The sequence below is a fragment of the Lingula anatina genome, chromosome 6, assembly GCF_051362555.1.
Source record: "Lingula anatina isolate TDL-2025a chromosome 6, LinAna3.0, whole genome shotgun sequence".
NCBI classification, from domain to species: domain Eukaryota; kingdom Metazoa; phylum Brachiopoda; class Lingulata; order Lingulida; family Lingulidae; genus Lingula; species Lingula anatina.
The window spans coordinates 2,196,752-2,218,615 of NC_141772.1; the positions used below are offsets into that span (position 1 = coordinate 2,196,752).

Consider the following 21,864-nt stretch of genomic DNA (forward strand, 5'->3'; position numbering starts at 1 on the left):
AAATATAAATAATTTACGTACAGAATTATGGGATTTTGAACATGAGGCGTGTGTTGACTTAGTCTTTACATTCTAGATGAGGCAGGGGAGCGAGTCTTAGTGACAAGCACCATGGCAACAGCAAAAACAAACACCGATTCAGACCAGGAGAACTTCTTTCGCATGAGCATTCTTATTGTAGATTATGCCCTGAAAGTAGTGCAGGATGTTCTCCAGAAAGAGCTGAGAAAAAAGTATCCCAATTTATTTGACCCCAACACAGGGTTGTTGAACAAGGTGCTTGGTGATGCAACTGTCAGGGCAACACTGTTTGGATTATCACCAAAGGTATTTAATCACCACCAACGGAAACAGCTGTATCCTGCTGGGAATCCCTCCACATCAGTAACTGTTGGTGATTTAGACCTCACACTGACTGTGCTTCTGCTGAGGAATATCACCTCGTTGAACCCCCGTCCTCAGTTTAATGCATGGGACAACCCCTCTGACACAGACACATCAACAGAAGCCACTATAGGACGAGTTAAAAGATATCGAAATACCGTGTATGGCCATGCAAACAAGGCAGCGATCAGCGGTCAAGATTTCAGTACACATTTTTCAGGGTTAAAATCCAATCTCTTGGCTCTCTCCAGTAGGTTCACAAATGAGGACTATGATGCCATCTTGTCTGAACCACTTGATGCTGATTTACTCAAGAAATACCAGGGCATTATGGCAGAATGGAGCGATTATGACAAAGATGTGGATGATAAAATGGAAGCTGGATTTAAGAGAGTGTCAGAAGGGATCACACAGTTGCTTGATGGTCAATCGGAACTGAGGAAACTGTGTCTTGGACAAGATAAGCGTGTTCATACCACAAAAGGTATGCATCTTGTTCTTTTATATGTTTCCTCTAACTCAGTTAATTGGTACACAATTAAATGTCATAAAATTCTTCTGTGGCAAGTAAAACGTAAAGAATAATCGGATATTTTATATCTATTTAATATTGACATATCGTCATCTCCCAGGTCTGACTTCTTTATGTCTGACACCTTGTCCTAGATTGCTGAAGTAGCATTTTATTATTGCTTTATGATTACCAAGATTTTGTTTGATTTAATATTTTCATGACTGTAAAGCATAGAAAGCCACCCGGAAATCTCCAGGCATTCTCCCCCGATATTGCATATGCAAACGCCGAGCCCACCCCTCCTCTCATCTCCATCCCCCTGTGCAAACAATGCGGATTCTGTGGTGATCACACATGCACAGACATGTCCGTAAAGAACAACACTTAGGCCATAATAAATTAAAATTATCAAACACAAGCAGCAAATCTTTCATAACGTTATACAAAATCTCACATCTGTCTGATGAAGGCATACGTCCAGGCTGGCTGTAAGCTGACGGTATGAAAGATTTTCGGCTTGTGTTTGATAAGTTTCGTTTACGATCCAACTACCAAGATAATGAATATTTTTTTCTTAACACTGAGTCTAGTTTCTTTTTACCTGTATTGTTTTTGTAAAAAAGGCACTTGCTTCTCGATTTTTAATAATGCTATGGAATATTTAGTCTACTTTCCATTTTATTTATTTCGAACAGTGGCTTCAAATCCGCAGCACAGCCCTTCATTGATGGGAGTTGTCAGCCAAGTGATGGAGACTCAGCATCTGAGTCCTCCCTTATCAACAGAAGAGGAAATTACACAGACTAAATGTACAGAGTCTACTGCTACCAATGGTGATGTGGGCCACAGTGCAGGTATAGTTTTATAATGCGTGTTTGTGTGGTGTTTTATGTGTATCCGCACGCACACATGTGCGAACGTGCGTGTATTCATGTTTGTGCATGTGAACGTGTGTTTTTGTGAACGCGCGCGTTTGTGTGTTGTCACTTAAGGCTATTTCATGACCATTAAATATTTGCCATCATCATGGGCCACATAATTTTACATTGACTTCTAAACTAAAAGTAAGATATACAAATGAAGTTTCCCCTTTTAGTTTGGCTGTTATAATGGTCCAAATTACCACAGTAACGAGAAACGAGTCCTTTTACAATGTATATTCTATTACACTAGAAACCAATTAGAAAAATATGTTCTATGCACCTTTTCTTACTATTTTAATAATTGTTTGTATTATACAGTGTAAATATTGAAAATCAAAGATATTTATATAGATATATCTTATATATATAGTGGTTAATTTAGTTTGGTAGACTGAGCTTAGAATGTCCTATAATTACATGAATGGATACTAGTGTGAAATACACTCTTGCCCAAAATGGTTGGTACACGGAAATTTCGGGATGCATATCGCCCTGTTTCTTTCATTATTAATTATCTTATCAAGTTAATACTGTTTATATTGTGAAATATGTGAATCTGGAGAATTAGTGAAGTCATGGAGAAACAACCAATGCAAATGTGAAAAAAAGCGTTCATTTATTTAGGGTTTTTTCTCATGCCCCCAAAAGGAGTACTTTTTTTTACATAACAGTGCCAAGTGAAAAATTAAACATAAATTTGTACTGTGATTGACAATCAATATGAAATTAGGGGAAATTGTCAAGAAACATCTTCAGAGTTCATTAATCTGAATAGCGGGTATGCCCACCCCGAGCTTTTTCACTTGGTACTGTTATGTAAAAAGTACTCTTCTGGGGGGCATGAAAAAAAAACCCTAAATAAATGAACGCTTTTTCCACATTTGCATTGGTTGTTTCTCCTTGACTTTACCAATCCTCCAGCTTCACATATTTAACAATATAAACAGTATTAATTTGGTAATATTAATAATAATGAAAGAAACAGGGCGATATGCATCCCAAAATGTCCGTGTACCAACCATTTTGGGCAAGAGTGTACATTGTTAATAATGTCATAGTTTAGATTCTAAGTTGTAAAGACCGGAAACATACTTATAATATTGACGATACTGTTTTTTTCTATAGAATATGTTTCTTTTCAGGCACTAAACTTCAAACAGGGAAGTCAGATACCTGCTATCAGGTAATGTACATTTAATATCCGTCGCTCTACATTGTGCTCAACAACTTGTTATGATCACTTAACAATTTCATGAATGTTTGAATACAAAGATATCAAACTTTCCTAAACTTCCATGCCCACGTAATATGTAAATGCAGGGATTGTTTGTAGTGTGAGGGGCTGTACGTATGCCTGCAGACCCTGAATAACAATTTTAACACTGCACGCACTAAATACTGTCAGCCAGATTTTACGAATAGTTGACGTCATATATAAGGCAATACATGTATAATCATTGGTTACACCACGTTTTAAAATTTCATATTATCTAAATGAACTTTGAAATTATTTTCCATTTTCAGACACCTGTAATGAGTCCAACGCACAAAAATCTGTTGGTGAAAATGAGGCCATTGCTTGTAGAAAATCTCCGAGTTGAGGACTTCATTCGGGACATGGTAGCCATGAACATATTCACTAAAGACATTGCAGGAAAGGTAATGGCTGAAGAAACAATAGAAAGTCAAGCTAATAAATTTCTGTGTATTCTACCCGAATGTGGTCCTCGTGCATTTGAAACATTTGTTGAAGTGTTGAGAAAACACAACAAGAAAGAACTTGCAGATTCTTTAGCAGAAAAAGCGACTGCTTGCAGTGGTAAAAATCAAATAGCGTCTTTCTACATTAAATACATGAGTGAAATACAGCGTCTTCCCTGGGACCCCGACGACACAATGCACATAGATGACGTCTATGTTAACCTGCAGTGGCTACAAGAGGAACGGAAACCGTCACGTTCTAGTTCTGTTCCAATCCAGAGCTATACATCAATATTTAAAGATACCGAACAAGGAAAGCCACCAAAGAGAATATTGGTAAGAGGAAAGGCAGGCATCGGCAAAACCACATTCACACAGAAGATGGCAACAGACTGGGCAAATACCACACTGGGTTTAGGAAAATGTAATGAAGTGCTTGCGAAATTTGAACATCTTTTAATTCTAAATCTACGAAGCATTCAGCCCGGTCAAACACTGAAGGAAGCAATTGAAGCGCAAATCTCTTGTTCCGCACAAAATAGGAAAGCAGTGACAGATGAAGTCATGCAAGCTCTAGACTTTGACACTGACCATGTTCTGTTGGTCTTCGATGGTTATGATGAATATGATATCAACACTTCCAAAGAAATCACAGACATCATTTACCGAAGACGATACCAGGATGTGTGCACCGTCGTCACAACACGTCCGTGGAAGGCAGAAAAACTGAACAGAAGAATAATGGACAGTGTGTGTGAAATCATTGGACTAAGAGAAGAGAATATAGCTGAATATGTTGCTAAATTCTTTAATGATGAACAGACATATGATGAGTACTTAGAACTGAAGTCAGTCTATTTAAAGAGTCTGAACTTTCTTGGTTATCAGAAGAAGTTAGGGTCCATAGGGAACGGTCTCGTAGGCTACATAGAGGAAAAGAAGCTGATGTCTCTGGTGAGGATTCCAATACTTTTACTGTTTGTTTGTCTCATGTGGAAACAGGATCAGGAAAGTGACGCCAAGACAAAATCCCTCCCAGCGTCATATTCATTGCTTTACAGTAAACTAATACAGTTCCTTTTAAGACGAAGATACGACATCAGGACACAGGATGAAACAGAAGAACTTATTAGAAAATCTGAGGAAACATTTATCAGCCTTGGTAAGCTGGCTTACGATGGGCTGGTGAAACCAGATGGGGGTCTTAAATTTAATGAAAAGGACTTGCAGAGAATCCCAGATATAAGCGAATTGTACAGTTTAGGTCTCCTCAACAAGTCTAAGATACACAGTAACCTTGATGTTAAACACGAGGTAACTTTTCCACATAAAACCATCCAGGAGTTTTTTGCGGCAAAATACCTGGCGAGGACATTAGACAAAAGTGATAGTATTACCTTAGATCTTTTTTTGGAAAAATTTGACACCCTTGACAAACTCTATGACATGGACTTTGTGCTGCGCTTTTTGTGTGGGTTATCTAGGAGAGCGACTGCCAAAGTGCTAAGTAAAGCTAAATCTTTTCAGGGCGAATTTTTGAAAGAAAATTATGAAGCCTTTAAGGTGCCTGTTAGCTATGAGATTAGTAACAGGTATATACTTGTTAACAGGTTAAACGAGTGGTGTAGTGATCTCCTCCTAGAACACTGGTATGCCCACTGTCCCCAGGAAACAGTGCTGCCCCCTGAGCTTATCTCCTGGCACAAGGCACTTTGCATACGTGGATCATTTCATCACTCTGATCCCAAACTCCAGCAGGTTTTGTATGACAGTGTAGAGAGTTTAATGTGCAGCCCACAGATATATTCTGGTATCTTCAAATGTGTGAATGCTGTCTTTGTAAATCACTGTAGTTCTGTGACTGATAGATGGGAAACACAGCACAAACTATTATCTTTACTTAGTAAGTGTGACGTGTTCGAGGAACTACTAGAGGTATATTGGGGGAGAGGTATTCACACTTGTGGTGATTGCACATGTGCCTTAAATAATATTTTATCAAAAGCTCCTAACCTTCAAACACTTATATTAGATATAAATTGTGGAGCTCTCTTTTCAATACCTAACCCTGGAAAACTGCTAAATCTGGATGTTCATGACATAGATAGTCAAGTCACCCCCGTGATCAAACAGATGCGGCACTTGAAGTACATTCGTGTTAAAGGGAGATCACTTCCTCCACTAGGGACACTACCTAATACCAGTCATGATTTGACTCATATAGATATTAATGGTCAACTTCAGCCCTTGTGTGTACAACTTCTTGGGAGGAACCTTCACCATGTGAGAGGGCTGAAATACCTGACACTGATGCGTGTGTTCAATTATAAAACCTTTTGTGGGTCTAACTGGTGTCTGTGTCCTTGGGGGGAAGATACCAGTACAAAACAATACCAAACATGTCAGGATGTCTGTAAAGCCGTGCGTGAACTGAGTCAAGGTGTGATACACACCACTAAGCTAACACACTTTTTATTCTGGGGCAATAACTTGGGTACGTACAACGGTATCACCAGTCCACTGAAAGCATTGATACAATCTCTCAGTACAGTGTCAGAGCATACTGGAATGTGGATTGACATGGGCAATAATATCCTGGGCAGAGTTGATCGCCTCAGTGAGCTGATAGAAGCCATTGTCCGCTCTTACCAGTATGTATCATATTGGGATCTTAGGAGTAATTTCCTTGAGGAGAGTCTCCCGCAGCCAGATGGCAGCCTTAAATGCGAAGTGTGCCTAGATGCGTGAAAGTTAGGAGGAGAAGCACTACTTACTTGCTATCAAAACACAAAAATCTGAAATCTAAACCTATAAAAATGAGAGTGAAATTTCACACATATACTGGTACAAGCCAAAAGTGATGTTTATTCATTGATTTTATTACTGTAGTACTGTATTGATATTGTAATCACCATGTAATGCTAAAGCATGTCTTGATCTACCAGTAATCATAACTTAATATCTACGAAATGTTGACCTGAATGGTGTGGAAATATGAAGAGGAATCGGTTGGAATGTTACATTGTATCTTATTGTCATCCTTCCGCAGTTGCTGGTATATTTGATACAATTGTCAATAATTGATACATTTTTTTTCAATAACCAACTATACAGATATAATAGGTCCATATCATGTCTAGACACACAGGTTGGTTATGACATTTTATTTTGACTCAATTATTTAAACATAGTTTTTTTTGTATATTTGTATATGAAATGATGTGCTGATTTTAGTACTTTATTTCATCTAGTAATTTCTTTTCCTTTCCCATTAACCATGTATATACATTATTTACACGCGCGTGTCTTGGTGTGTAAATACCATGTACTAGAAAATGGTTATGCATATCGATGAAAAAGGACATTTTTATTAAGAAATTAGATCGCTTATTTGGTGACTTGGCATAAAGCTGTTCTTGAAATTTTAGTGTCTGTGAAAAAATATGGTGTCAATGTGTATATCATGATGTGTGTCCAAGTTGGATAGGTGCAATATATGGTTGTTAAAATACTTGCTTTTTGCATATTTAAAATACGTCATTATTATTATTATTATTATTATTGAAACCTTTTTATAAAAATTATCAGTCAGAACACCGACAGGATCAGCCCGCGCTCGTATTACAAAATTTGTTCTGTGGTATGATACTCCGAAGTGCAATCTGACACACACCTTGAAAACGGGTAGTGTGGTCCGATATACCGGATCCTTATGTGCCGAGTCTGGTAGTTGTGTAGGCCTGTATATTTACAAGACCTTATCCTATTCAGAATATCCCATTGGCTCACAAAAATCACGTTATGTCCTTTTACCCAACGAATGGTCATGGTGGTAATTTTAGACAATTCATGAAGTCCACGGTGCAAAGTAGCGCCGTAGAAATTCGAGCCCCCCCCCCTCCCCCCCCCCCCCCCCCCCCCCCGCAAAAAAAAAAGCCCTTTGGAAATTAAAATCCCGCAGCAAGTAATAAAGAAAGTCTGTTCAATTCAAGACAACCATACAAAACGCCATTTCATTAGCATTATAAATGCAATGAAAAAAATTTGTTATATAGTTTTTCCACATACCACATTTTACTACAACAACATTCTTTAGTACAACTATGTTATATGCAAATTGTCGTGATCGTTACGTAGACATCATATGAATATCGTATGGTTAATACAAAATACATAAAAACTAAACTATAAATATTTTCAGGTACCAGCCATGTGTATAGGTTATACTGCTATATTGACGTCTCTTCTCGGCATATATTTAAAACATACACTTGAGAATAAAATAAAAGTTTCCAACAAACTTTGTCAAATCCATGCTCGACCACATGCAATAATTCCCATGGCCATCAATTTTTATGAGGATTTTCTGTGGAAATTTGACGACGTCAAGTACACGTGAAACACAGGCATGATGAAACGTTTGTACCCCATTATCCTTTAGTATAGTGATATTTTACTCAAAAATTATGTTTAACGTCTGATAAAAGAAACAAAACAAAACAAAACACGATTTCATTGCTTTGGCGAAAAACTCTCATAATTCAAAACGTCAAAAACCATTTGTTTTTGCCACTGATGCTTCAGTTCCTGGACCATGGGAGGTGATGAGGGTGTCATCTTCTAACTGAAAATAAATATAAATAAATAAATAAATAAATAAATAAATAAATACATATCAGCAATTATGAGTTAGATGTTTTCGTTTACAATCACGACCACTTTACTAAGGGTGCATTCCCAGAGATTAAGATCGATCCAGAGATTTAGATTTAGATTTAGATTGACCTAACTCCCTGGGGGTTCACGCTAAATTGCAGTCAGCCGAGCGCGCACCATAGTTAATATTACCCCCTTACAATTGTTGCTCTGTTTTTCTTCGCCCGTAGAGTAGCAGACGAGGACAAATTTATCATTTTTGTGATATCTTTCGTGGTTGGGGAGGAGAAGGGTCTGGTAGTAAAATATATTGTTCGTATTATAGTTTTCAGCGCCACATAGATCATCTGAACTGTATCCTCTGCCTTATATTAAAAATTGCCCCGTTTTGCTGTTCTTTATATCTTTTTGGGTGGGGTTCAGAAGGATCTGGCAGTAAGATGTCGTTTATATGCTGGCTTTCACTGCTGTTTCCTCCCCAGAGAGGTGAAAACGTCTACACCCCGTACATATCAGGGGGTAACATTCCAGACATACTGTCATCTGTTGCAAACTGCAATGAGACGCTGGAAGCAGTGGAGACCTCGCCTGCCCCCCTCTCTCCCCCTCCCCCTCCCGTCTGCCCCCCCCCCCCCCCCCCCCCCCCCCCCCCCCCCCCCAATCCACACACACAGAATTGTCAAATTGTTTACAATACCTCCTGAAGCAGGGGTAGTTCGGTTGTCAGTACAGCAAGTACGGCGTCGTGGACCGTAAGATAGATGGCGTCTCCGTCTTGGTCACCGTGGAATACATTTTTCTGGACTGTCTCAGTAAGCTCATCTACAAGACAGACAGAAGACAGAAACAATAAGAATTTTCAATGTCAACTTACAACATTAATAATTAATACTGACAGTAATTTTCACCTTTGTATGAACCACTTTTTTATAAAAGCTGAGCTTACATTATAAGAACCAATAATCAGATCTTCAAATACTGTCATATTATTAGTAAGTTTTCTTGGAGAATCCAAGTCTGTAGAAAAATTAAATTAAAGATTAAACTATAGATTAAAGAAAATAGATATATTGCTTTCTAAATTCTCTACTAGTTCGTGTTACACAGTACATCCCAGTGTTGTAACAAACCTCTGCAATGCGCAAAAACAACCTGGACTCCAATGTCTTTGTAATCACATACAATCTGAAATGAAATTAACAATAATTGAATCGTTTTAACTTTCCGCTTATTTTCTTATTTTAGCTAATTGATCCGTTTTATGATAGATTGAAAGGGTCAGTATGAACAATGTAACAATAAAAAACAATCGCACGAGTAAAACATGTAATTAAACACACTGTTAGGTATAGAAGTGAAATAATTATCATATACCGAGATGAAAGGACAGTATCATTTCCAGCATGATATGCAATTTTGTTTCAATCAAACCTGTTGTATTTATGAATGGACAGAGAGAGGCGAGAGAGAGAGAGGGGGAGAGAAAGGAGAGGGGAAGTGACTTTAACCTGTTTCAGAGCCTGGATACCAACAGCGTCTACAAAAGCCATGGCGGAACAGTCAACTATGATATGATGAATAGCGGGCTGAGGTGGAAGCTCTTCATTAACTTCTGAGGGTAATTTGTCATCAGGTTGGAAGTCCTCTATGTGGAGGCTAAGTACTTCTTTGGACAGGCCTATCATACCTCTGTTACTTATACCGTTCACTTCTGTAGTCTTCTTTATTGTGGTAGAAATGCACTGAATGAATAACAACTCTTAGTAAAAAATTCTAAAGAGTTAATGCTGGTCTAATATATGTATTTGATAGATAAGGTAAGAACGTTTTTTTTTCTCCAGAACACACTACTAGTTGGTATCACATTTATTTTCCATTCAAAGCGTGGCATTGCGGATCCGAATAGATGAGGGTTAATATCGTTGAAATAATAATAATTATAATAATAATAATAATAATGCTTAGTATAGCAAATTGCCAATTGCCAATTAATAGAGCTCTACAAAAGCCCGCCACCAAAAATCGACTTCGACCTTTCCAAAATTGTTTATGGAAACCAGTTATTTACTTTGTGTTACTTTGAGTGAAACCATTATGACCAACAAATTATAATATTTATCTCTTTGACGGAGTTAATAAATCATTGAATAAACGCCAATATTTATGTGAAATCTAACCTCTACTTTTTGTCTTTTCTTCTCTTCCTTCTCTCTCTCTTTCTCCAACGCTTCGCTTTTCTCTTTGCTCTTCATCTGTTTCGCTTTCAGGAGTGCAGGATCACAGCCAGTAGCTGCGTACAGCTTGCTCCGGAAGTGTTCAGCGTTGGCGTAATACAGAGATGATCCAAAGTGGAATATCTTGATACCTGGAATCTCCTCCACCTGGATATACATGTATATGACAAAATTCCTTCACCATCATGATCAGTATTTTTTTTTTCAGAAGAAGAAGAAGCAATCTGTGTGATCTAAATACAACAGTAAACAAGTCAACATTCTCAGTCAGTATAATAAAAACAAACATCCAAAGGTTTAATTTCGTCCTTTTTACATTTTGCATTACCCATACTTCAGGGCCGAAAAAAACAGCTTTTTTGTTCTGGGAAAAGGTCGATTTTGTTCATTGTATCTTCAATGGTGGTGTTAAAAACCGTAACTTTGTTTGCTTTAAGCAAACAGTAAATCAAAAGATTGAGCCCCCCTCCTCCGTCTCATGCCTCGTAGGCAACCACATGTGTCGTCTCTTAAAATATTTTTGTTATCATATACTGTATGTTGGTTCCGTTGGAATAACAGTTATATCAAAATCAAAATAATAAAACATACTCACCATATAAAAGGTTAGGAATAATAATTTAAAAAACTCTGTAATGAGGTGGGAAAATCTTTTGTGTATATAAAAAATCCAATAAATGGTGGATGCATAACCCATCAACATATTAACCTTAACTACTGTTGTTATTTTAGTATAATTCAAAATAACGGTGTTTGTGGATTTTTGGGCTACTGTATATTTGAAACTGATCACTTTTAAAGCATACTCACCGTCTTGTATATATTGCTGTCTCTGTATATATCCGAGTGGGGTACTCTTCCATACAAACACGTGTACGGCCTTATATAGAAGAAATAGGTGTGTTACTATATTATGGAGACAACAACATGTAGCTCACTTAGAGGAAAGGCCCTCTTATTTCTAATTGTCGAGTTGGAAAATCCTTACTATATAGGCTGCCGAGTGTTTAAAACTTTTCCACAGTCACCATGCAAAATCAAAAATAAATAAATTTACTTCCAGCGAAATTATATTGTATATCGAAAGTTTTTCCCTTTTTGATAAATGTTAAAGAAATTTATGTACAAATGCACTGTGGGTTTATGAAAAAAATGCAAAGATATCGATAATTAATGTAGGTGACAAAGTCAAAACGCTATTTAAATACACAGGCTGACACATGTATGGAATTTTATCGGCATATACCATAAATTCAAATATAATAAATGCACTTGTAGCATGAAGTATTCAATACACACCATTTCATAATGGTAAAATATTAAATAGTACTACATAATACATTGATAGTGCTATACTGTCGAAAATATATTAGGCAGATGTGTTGAAAATACCATGGTCAGGTGATACAAAGTAAAGATGTCATACCACTGTGTCCTGAACACGACGGTGAGCAGGGAGAAACCAACTCCTATCATGAGACCATACTTCAAATCAAGGATAACCACCCCAAGGAAAGTAACGATCCAGACGGCCTTCGTGAAAAAAAAAGATACATATTAAAAATGAATGCATGTTTTTTAAGTGGAATGGAAAAAAATCAACATATTTTTAGAAGAAAATTTAGCAAACACACACATACAGAGAGAGAGAGAATTATTGTGTGACACATAGCCACTAAGACTCGGTGTGTTAGGTGTTCAAGTATGAAATGGAATATATTATCAGGCGAGTGTGTTAGGTGTGACAATATGAATGCGTCAGCTTTCCTTATTGCTTACAAAATCAAATCTAGAAATCCCCCACAGTCTCTTGATGCTTTTGACCTGCAGGAACATGCCTTTCAGAGCCACCATGATGATGGAGGCAAGAACACACTGGAAGTAAAAAAATAAACATCGCTTTAATTAGAGTTACGAGAAAATTAATTACTTTAAAGGCAAAGAAAGATGGATGAACGTCGGATGAGTGTGTGCTACTAAAAGAGCTACTAATTCAGAATTTCGAGTGTTTGTATGGTTAAATTACCATAAATTACCTTTGGAAGTGTTTCAAACAATGGTCCGGCGAACAAAATGATAATAAGGATGAAGACGCTAGATATTACACTTGCAACCTGAAAATAAAGTTTTGTGTGCATTTGTAAATTAGACAGTGTTTGGTAGAAGGAAAACGAACATGATGATATTCAGATCATTATTTAGCCTTTATATGTTTACAATAGATCAATCCCTTAAATTGTTAGAAAAAGCAAGATTAACCGAAGCAAGTCGAGATAACTGGCTTCATTATTAATTAACTTTCAGAAAATATGTTTTCAAAATCCATTTTAATTGGATTAGTTCACCCTAGTTATTATCATTAATTATAACCTTATTAATCTTTTACGACTTTCTACAGTTTTTTTATTTAGCGTTTTCTTAGTGCTGGTACTTTTTGTATTAGGAAAAAAGCATAAATGTTAATTTTTGTGATCTTTATTTTATTTTACATCTGATGGCTTTATACATGATAATAATATACATGTGTATGGCAGATACAGAGCAAACAAAGTTAAGATTGCAATAAGGCATAAAAGTAAATAATAAAAGTAGCAGACAGACAGACAGATAGGTCCTGTTTATCTAGAATTGAATTTGCGGGTTGAATAAATAAATCTCTATATAATGCTTGCGGGTATTGAATTGCTTTACCTGCGTCTTCCCACCTGTAGTCTCTTGCAAACAAGACCTGCCCATGGCGGCGCCCGGAGACGAGCAGGTGAAGACGGCCCCAACAACATTCATCAGTCCGTAAGCAACCAATTCCTGAAACAAAATGGCACAACTTTTCGAGGAATGTACCAAAAGGAACACTGGGACCAGAGTTCACGTAACTTTCATAAAATAACTCAATCTTGAAAGATGCACGGTCTAGACTTAAAAAAAATATTGGTTTACCTCAGTCAAAGACAAAACGGTATATGGCACCCCGGTACGAGTTTGAAAGAGAAACAGGATAAAAGACAAGCTATAAATTAAGAAGAGACGTACCTGGTTGGCATCCACGATATAGCCATTTGATTTGGCAAACATCTTAGCTAGCGATATATTGATAGAGTAGGATACAATTGCTATGACAATGGATTCCAGAACGGCATCTCCGAAATACGTTAGAGGTGGTACTCTGGGCTGTGGAAGTCTGGAAGCATACGCATACTGCATATCACCACTACATTGGCCTCCATAAGTTAAGCTTGTAAGATAAGCAATACCTTAAATATTGAACTTTTTAATACCTTAGTCACTTTATTAAATTTCAGCTGGGCTGTGCGATTCTCTTTAATATCTCGTCTCGTGAATAACGTATATATACAGTTGGATATTCATATCCAGAAAATACATAACACACATAATTTTGATCATGTGAATGGATTGATATAATTGACTCCAATTAAAATTGAAATCATACATTTAACAGCACGGCAGTTATGAGGAGATCAAGATCGGTGAATGTGTTTTCCTGCGATACGTGTAGCAGTGTTTGTTCTAAAGCCGAAAATACACACAGTCCGTGGCTGTTAGCCCTTACCCAGCAGAGAACTCCCCAACTACCACTACATCGTTAACCTCGTCTAATTTAGCCAGGTAACACACGGCGGTCGCCAAAATCACCTGCAATGGAAAATGTACGACAGCGTGCCAAACAGTTCGAACGAAGAAAATTAATTTTAAAAAACATCGCTGTTGTTGAATTGATTAACATGCGGCATCAATATACGTGCGGGCAAGACATATTTGAAAATAAGACGTGTAATCGTCAAGTACAAGTACAATTAATCTTTATATAAAATATTACATCACATTTTACTTAAACTCATATCTATTACCTCCGCCAAGGAGGTTATGTTTTCACCCCTGTTTGTCTGTCTGTTCGTTTGTTTGTCATCAACATAACTCAAAAAGTTATGGGCCGATTTTGATGAAATTTTCAGGAACTGTCAGAAGTGGGCCGAGGAAGAGATGATTAGTTTTTGGTGGTGATCCGTATCAATGATCAATCAATGATCAATAATAATCAAAAATCGCTGCCTTGGCGGAGGTCTGCGCTCTCGGAGTGCTTTTCTAGTTTTAAAAGAAATCACTTCACGTTTGAAAAAGGACGTCTCCGTGTTTTAAGTCACTTAGGTAGTGTATATCACTATATCACTTCCCCCACCCCCATTTTGTTCAAGGAAGACTTCCCTTGAGCTTTCTCTTCTACACTCTCTTCTTTCCGTTTACTTGCTACACTGTTATGTACACTGATCGTGGATTCAAGTAACAAAGATAATGGACGATGAACCCCTCATGGAATACCTACCACCAATAGTTCTATGGGGACTGGTACCTTCATTTTGGACTTAAATCTGGCGTTAATGCATTCTTTGACCAGAACTAGAGTAAGAATGCAAATGGATGACATGATCAAAGCCGTCAGGTTGGTCTGGGATACAGCAGGGAGAAAATTGATGTAAAACTGGAAAAGAACGGAAGTATTTCTATGTGGAGATTTGTCAAGATATCACTTGAGGAATCAATGCATCGGTAAAACTGGTATATGTGCAAAACTGTTCGAATGCATTACTCATGTCAATAGAGATGTGCAATAATGCATTTACCCAATCCTGCAGGAAATTGCAATAATACAAAAAATTTGTGTATGTTGTTATCAGCTGATATGAGGGCCATCCACAGGATTTTGTTAGCAATCTGTGAATAATGTCAGTATTTCAACTAGGTGTTGTGGCAAATTTAAAGAAAACAAATATTTTGTTGGTGTGATTATATATATATATATATATATATATATATATATATATATATATATATATATATATATATATATATAAGCATCAATGTATGAAATGCCCTTTATCTTACGCTAATCAGTTTGAATGGACTTGGCTCGGTCTTAACACTGACTCCAAACACGTGTTTAATCTGTGAAGAAAACACGTGACAAGCGGCTCCTGTGGTGAATCCACTGACGAGGGGATCAGACAAGTAGTTGGTGATGAAACCAAGGCGGAGTACGCCCTTCAGCAACTGAAGCATAGAACTATAAATATATGGTGACAATAAAAATATTAATCATATCTTAAAGGACAAAGGGCCAGAGTCAAAATACATTCTTGGTAATAGAAACAAACATGTACATCCTGGAAACGAAATCTTAATTTCATACCTGCCAAACGCCCACCAACAACATTAAAGCCACGACGACATTAATCTTATAATCAACACATTCCATGTTGTCCGTGGTGTACACATCACATACTATCCCGTTTCCAAGAGACGTGTTGTATATACCGTTGCTAGGCAACAAGCTAGACGGGCTCCACGCTGCGGTCTGTCTATCAACGTAAGAGCCGACGAGGAAACTAGACGTGGCTACAGACCCTACAAGAGAATACAACGGGTCTATAAACAAAGAAAAACGCCGCACTTGACAGCCAGAATAGCAGCATTTTATGTACATATAGACATAAGTTCATTGTTTTCTTAATTAAGAATTCTTGTTCTAAATTTAGTTCGCGTTTTTTATTTGTTATAGAGAACATTCAGGCCTTGTACACACAAAAAAATCTGCATGATACGCACTTGCTTTGGTTTTTAGGTAATGTGGAATTAATCGATATGTATGAGGTGTAGAGAGATGGCATTTTCTCTATATATTTTTTGGGAAAAGTTACTGTAAAACCATGTATTTCTTACTCCTCTTACATCCCAACTTTCTCCAAAATAGCAAGAACAAAAAATACGAAACACACTCAGATCATTGCTTTCCTTTAATCACCTCTCTTGTGACAACAAAACGCCATTATTCCTGAGATACGCATATATGGTCCGTATGGGGTTAACGCAAGGTTACTGTCTCACCTAACACAATGGTCACCTACCTATAGAAATGTGCCTAGATGTTCCAAAAAAGAAATAGACCAAGGTAGGGAAGAAGGCCGCATATAGACCATGGACTGGTGGAAGACCGCAAATCATGGCATAGGCCATACCTGGATAATAAAAACCTTTTAACAGTGATATGAAGTTGTTTTTTTTATACGACGAACAATCCAGAAATCGGTGTGCCAGGAAGAGAAGTCCTAGGAATGGAAGTCCGGGCTTTCATACGATAAGTACAGGTTAGAGGTAGTTGGAGAGTTGGGGTTAGTATATAGGAAGATTGTATTGAGAAGAGGACTACGGTTCCAAGCGGACTTCCATTCCTTTTACACCGGCTTGAGACTTTCCAACACGTGATTTCCAAATACCCGCCATATATTGTTGTGAACTATACCGTTCAACGGTAGCTGATAGGGATATTAAAGAGGACTTATTGCATTGAATAAATAATGGTAAAAGAACTTAATTCATCAAAATATCCACAAAAGCCTGGGTTTCTTGAATATTAGCATTTGTGCAAACTTAAATGTCAAAATATTATTGCTTAAAATGGCGGACAACACATTGGATAGATACATGTACTTGAACATTAAAATTGTTTAATCTCACCTTGGGGCAAATTCATCACACCCACTGTGAGCCCTGCAACTATATCTCCCACCAGCCACTGCGGGTATCTATACTGGCGTAGAATTCCAACAAACGGAAACAGCCGAAGTAAAATCCGACAAAGACATCCCGAAGAGCATGCGCAGCGTTTACGCCAACTTCGATTCTCTTCATTTTTCTTTTCCTGAAGTACCTCGGAAGAATGTCTATGGAGAAGGTCAAAAGTAGACTGCGAGTATATAGGTCGAAGCACCCTAACTTTTCTGACGTCAACAGCCCGGTTGTCTTTAGAAGTCGCATCTGGACAAGTGTCGGGATGGGGTGCCGTTGTCTCTGTTCGGGTCATGGTCCCACGAGAACGGAATCCCTCATCGTTTATAGCGAGGGTCATCTCTCTCTATTGTCTCGCTTCTGCAGTTGATATAAAAACATGAAAAATGAAAGTGTTCTCTCAGATGAACTTAACGACCTCGTAGTTTCGTGATATTTCCCCACAGTCCTTATTTCAACTATTAAAACATATTTCTGCGCATGTGTATTTTCTTTTTCACTGACGCAAGTGGCGTACCACAGAAATCTTTCACCAGAAATTCACACATGTTCGGCTATGCTCTTTTCTTACCGGTGAGAATTTTTGAACAACAACTACCTCAGCAGGACGACTTGAGGTTTTAAACATTTATCCACCAACTATAATTTCATATATATATATATGAGTATTTAAACCCCATTTCTCCTTACCGTTCAAGCATTTACTTGTCTTCGTTAGATTTTCTTTAATTTTGCGCAATCACCATTTCAGCACTACTGCTAACAGTGATCGTGGTGGCAGTGACTTCTTTATATTTCCCTTTAGCTGTTTATATCATTCATCTTGTTTACAAGTATGATAACTACTAGTATATAAACACCGGAATCACGACACGTACGTGTAATGATGCACAGCAGGAAAACTGGCCAGGTATAACAAAAACAAAGAAAAATTAATAATGTTCTGATTATTCATCGATGACTAGTTAATTGATAGGTCATATGTTTTAAGTTTTATCATTGCTATTCTTCTTGATTATGAATTGTCGTCCTACTAGATTTTTTTTTTTTTTTTTTTTTTTTTTTTTTTTGTGACATGTGCCCGGGTACAGATATATACTCTTGTCACAATAACAATAACAAAAATATCTTGTTCTTTTCTCTGTCCCTGGGGATACTTATGTCACAATAAAAAACAATATTTTATCCTTTTCTATGCCCATGGGGATACTCTTGTCACAATAACAAAACAATATTTTATCTCATTCTATGCCCGTGCTTAGACTTATGTCACAATAACAAAACAATATTTTATTTCTTTCAATGCCCATAGGGATACTCTTGACAGAATAGTGAAACAATATTTTTATATATATTTCAAATGTATTCTACTTTCGGATTATTATTATTATTATTATTATTATTATTATTATTATCATTATTATTATTATTATTATTATTATTATATTGCGCTTTTATAAACCACTGAATTAGGTAATGATCTAAAACACGTTAAGACTCACTACTGGTACTTAGGTTTCAAATTATTAATCTTTCGATTGAAATATCTTTTAGAAACAAAGAAACATATCCTCAAAGCACGCAACACTTTACTTCGTGTAACGAATTAGGATTACGAACCATTTTATTGGGGCTGTTTCCGATCTTTTATTTTTTTATCTTATATTTCCGCTCTTTTTCGAGTTTTTCCGCAACCACGTTTTCTTCCACGTGAGTAATACGTTTTCTTCCACGTTTTCTTCCACGTGAGTATTGCCTAGGCACACGCATGCTTCAAGATGAGAGTGATTTCTTTCATTAATGTTCGCGACCGTGTATGAACTCACTTATTTTAAATATCGACATTTAAATATTAAAATAAACGTCATTTAAAATACCAATAACATAACCACATGAAATATGAGAGATATATTGAAAAAATATTGAAGCGTACCAAGAATCTGACAGGATGAGTTACCTGTCGTAACCTGGCTTGGGGAGTGAGGCGGTGCGTAATTTACAAGTTTAATTGTACCTTATGGTCAACTGCCGGGCATATTAGACTGGGTTCCAATACCTAGATCTATCTCACTATATTGCTTTCATCTTAGGCGGCTTAGATGTCTGTCACAATTACTGAAGCTGTTAGGGGGTAATTAATTATCGTTTAGCAGCTTCAGCAGGCGTGCCAGACATCTAAGCCGCTTAAGCTGAAAACAATTTAGCTACAAACCCCTCGGAGATGGATCGATCCTGTTAGATCGATCTAAATATGGGAACCCAGTCTTAACTGCATCAGCAATTAGTGAGCTTGTCAACTGATGATAGTTAATTTGGAAGACTGTCACCTTTCGATATGATCTAAACCACTCGAGGCGACCATAGCCTCATGACATCTTTTGGCCTCAAATTTAGTAAGAAAGTCACGTAAGACCGTCGAAAGATTTATAATTTGAAACACAAGCCATCATCGTCGTCATTATCATTTATTAACGTGTCATGTGCACAGAACACCCAGCCCTTCAGGCTTAGAAGACACCTGTTAAATACAATTTTTCTGTCTTAGATCAAATATCTTAACAATAAATTTTGCAAATTGCATCATTTTTTCCATTACATCTTCCACAGAAATTTTATTAATATCATTTATTTGGATACATAATCTAAAACTTTACTCTCTATAAGCAGTGCACTGAAGTAAGAAATGACTCATTTTCTAATTTCTTTTTGCCTTGTTGGCACATTCTTTCATTAATAGGCGTGTTGTCCGGAACCGCGCAAATTTAGATACGTCGAAATCTTTACGTCTAAACGCTACAGAGGAAATCCACACTGACAAAAGTGACCAGTTTCAATCGTTTAATGTGAACTCGTTGCCTGCTTAGGTACATTTTGATTCTCTATTCAATATTACACCCTTTAGTCTGTACTCCAGCCAATGGCTTCATGCACGTCCTTATCACTGGCTCCTTAATGCGACAGGTAAACAAGCCCTACTCAGCCTCTTCAAAATTGACATAATGTATTATAGAGAATACAATAAAAGTTATTACTTGAAATTACTGAGATCGTCTATGACTTATTAAATGTCTCCGACAGTGTGTTATTGTTACGTCCAGTTTCCACATTTTAATCTAAAATGCCCATCCGAAATTGAGTTAATTTTTTTTCCTTTCTTGTTTAAATCTATGTTAAGATATTTTTCAGTTTTCACTTCTTTTTTAAATGTCATGTATGTTCGGAGATCAGGGAATTTCCAAATTTCTTTTTTTTTTTTTCAATTAATTTGGACTTTTTCATAGAAGAGTTTTCCATGTATCCCATGTCAACAATTGATATTTTGAAAAAATGTATTTCCATATCACGGAATCTGAGAATCTCTCTTACCTCGGAGCACCAATTTTTCCCCAATTTATGATCTTCAAAAATTTGTTTGACAAGTCTTTCATTTTGGGTGAGTACCAAATTGTTCCAAAGACTGAGAATGTGCAGCCATCTGCTAAATTCAGTGATATCCAACCTGAGCCACCATACAGAATCACTTTTAGTGAAAATCAGTAAACTCCTAAACAGTATCTTAAGGCTTTAGAAATAAATTTTTCACAATTTTCATTTTCCGAAAACCCCCAAACCCTTCAACCCAAACTCTAAAATTGGAGTCACACAGCTGATAAATATTTTTTGGTATGTGTAGAATACCATTTGACTAACTTTTGCTTTTGCTTTAATTAAATCCAGTTCTCAAGTAGTACATTCAGATAAATATTTGGCAGTATACTGAAAATCTAAAAATTATTATACATAAACCCTAGCTATTTATACTTATCAACTTAATCTTTATGGTGACCTTCGAAATATACAAAAATATGCAGTACGTTCTTAATGTTTGGGCCTATAAAGTACACATCGGTTTCTTGTACTGCATCTTTACGTTTTTTTCCTATTTTTATTTCCTTTTTTATAACCTTTGAAAAAATATTATAACTGTAGTATTCCCATTATTATCACTAAATTGTAATGAGCATGTTCCCCCCCCCCCCCCCCCATTTTTTTATTAATTTTAATGTACCTGCTAGTTTGCCGGTGTTGGCGGCTTCAGCTTTCTCAGTCTGTGTATGGTGGAGCAGCGAGTCTTTCTCGGGCCCGCGTAGTTTCTTCGTTTAGAACGCTGTTGCTCGCTGATCGGGACGCAAAGACTGAATGGTGTTAAAGACCGTTGCGCTATAAACATGGGCCGTGGGTCAGGGAGCTGCTTGTGATAGGGTGGAGTTTGGACGAGTTAAACCATGTGTTCCCCAAAGGGTGAAGGGCGAAAATTAGACCGTTGTCTATTGGTTGATTAGTGAGCTCTACGTTAGAGGCGTGGAATTGCAGCGTTCGCATAAATGAAAAATGCGCATGACAGAAACCCTGCGCTGGAGGGGACATGGGATGATTGCTATGGAAAGAGAAGGGCGTGCCTTCAGCGTCTCTTTAAAACCTGTTTAAAACCTTTATTACATTTGTCACACGATGTCCGTACAGCCTTTATCCTACGCACATTCATGATTATATGTTTTTTTCTCCTTATCTTTGTGAACTAGTTTCATTTTATCCACCCTCCCGTCCGTCACTTACTTTAAGGAGCCCATTGAGAACAGCGGACTAACAGATCAGCGGATCCAATATGGTGACTCACTAAAAAGCTTGCCGCTTAATTCCCGATTAGATTCCCCGCGAGAATTACGCAACAAGTATTCAAATGGGTGGGCCATATTTGATCTCTTAGACGGTTGTTATGAATGCGCTTTAAAACAAAGAACTGGCAGAGTAAAAACCTATGGTGACAAGACTTTTATGGTATCGGCTCCATTGGAATAGAACATACTGCCACTCGAATAGTGTCAAAACATGG

The 21,864-nt window shown here is 37.1% G+C and overlaps 1 protein-coding gene across 6 annotated transcripts in view; it reads right to left on the reverse strand.

Moving 5' to 3' along the window:
* LOC106174744 (prestin) overlaps positions 1-21,763 on the reverse strand; it is an 88,851-nt gene extending 67,088 nt beyond the window's left edge. Inside the window, exons 1-18 of one of the 6 annotated variants that reach the window (XM_087014376.1) lie at positions 21,040-21,763; positions 16,941-17,351; positions 16,331-16,441; positions 15,616-15,830; positions 15,312-15,476; positions 14,752-14,907; positions 13,981-14,063; positions 13,443-13,590; positions 13,104-13,217; positions 12,449-12,526; positions 12,192-12,287; positions 11,839-11,945; positions 11,223-11,292; positions 10,356-10,559; positions 9,687-9,920; positions 9,309-9,363; positions 8,876-9,000; positions 7,581-8,146 (exon numbers count right to left, since the gene is read on the reverse strand). In XM_087014376.1, coding sequence (XP_086870502.1) covers positions 8,072-8,146; positions 8,876-9,000; positions 9,309-9,363; positions 9,687-9,920; positions 10,356-10,559; positions 11,223-11,292; positions 11,839-11,945; positions 12,192-12,287; positions 12,449-12,526; positions 13,104-13,217; positions 13,443-13,590; positions 13,981-14,063; positions 14,752-14,907; positions 15,312-15,476; positions 15,616-15,830; positions 16,331-16,441; positions 16,941-17,331 — 2,427 coding nt within the window. In that variant the 5' untranslated portion in view covers positions 17,332-17,351; positions 21,040-21,763 and the 3' untranslated portion in view covers positions 7,581-8,071. Of the gene's footprint in view, positions 1-7,580; positions 8,147-8,875; positions 9,001-9,308; positions 9,364-9,686; positions 9,921-10,355; positions 10,560-11,222; positions 11,293-11,838; positions 11,946-12,191; positions 12,288-12,448; positions 12,527-13,103; positions 13,218-13,442; positions 13,591-13,980; positions 14,064-14,751; positions 14,908-15,311; positions 15,477-15,615; positions 15,831-16,330; positions 16,442-16,940; positions 17,352-21,039 lie in introns of those variants that run through there. The other 5 variants (XM_087014377.1, XM_087014378.1, XM_087014373.1 and 2 more) reach the window with 5 other exon arrangements.
* Between the last annotated feature and the right edge of the window lie 101 nt (positions 21,764-21,864).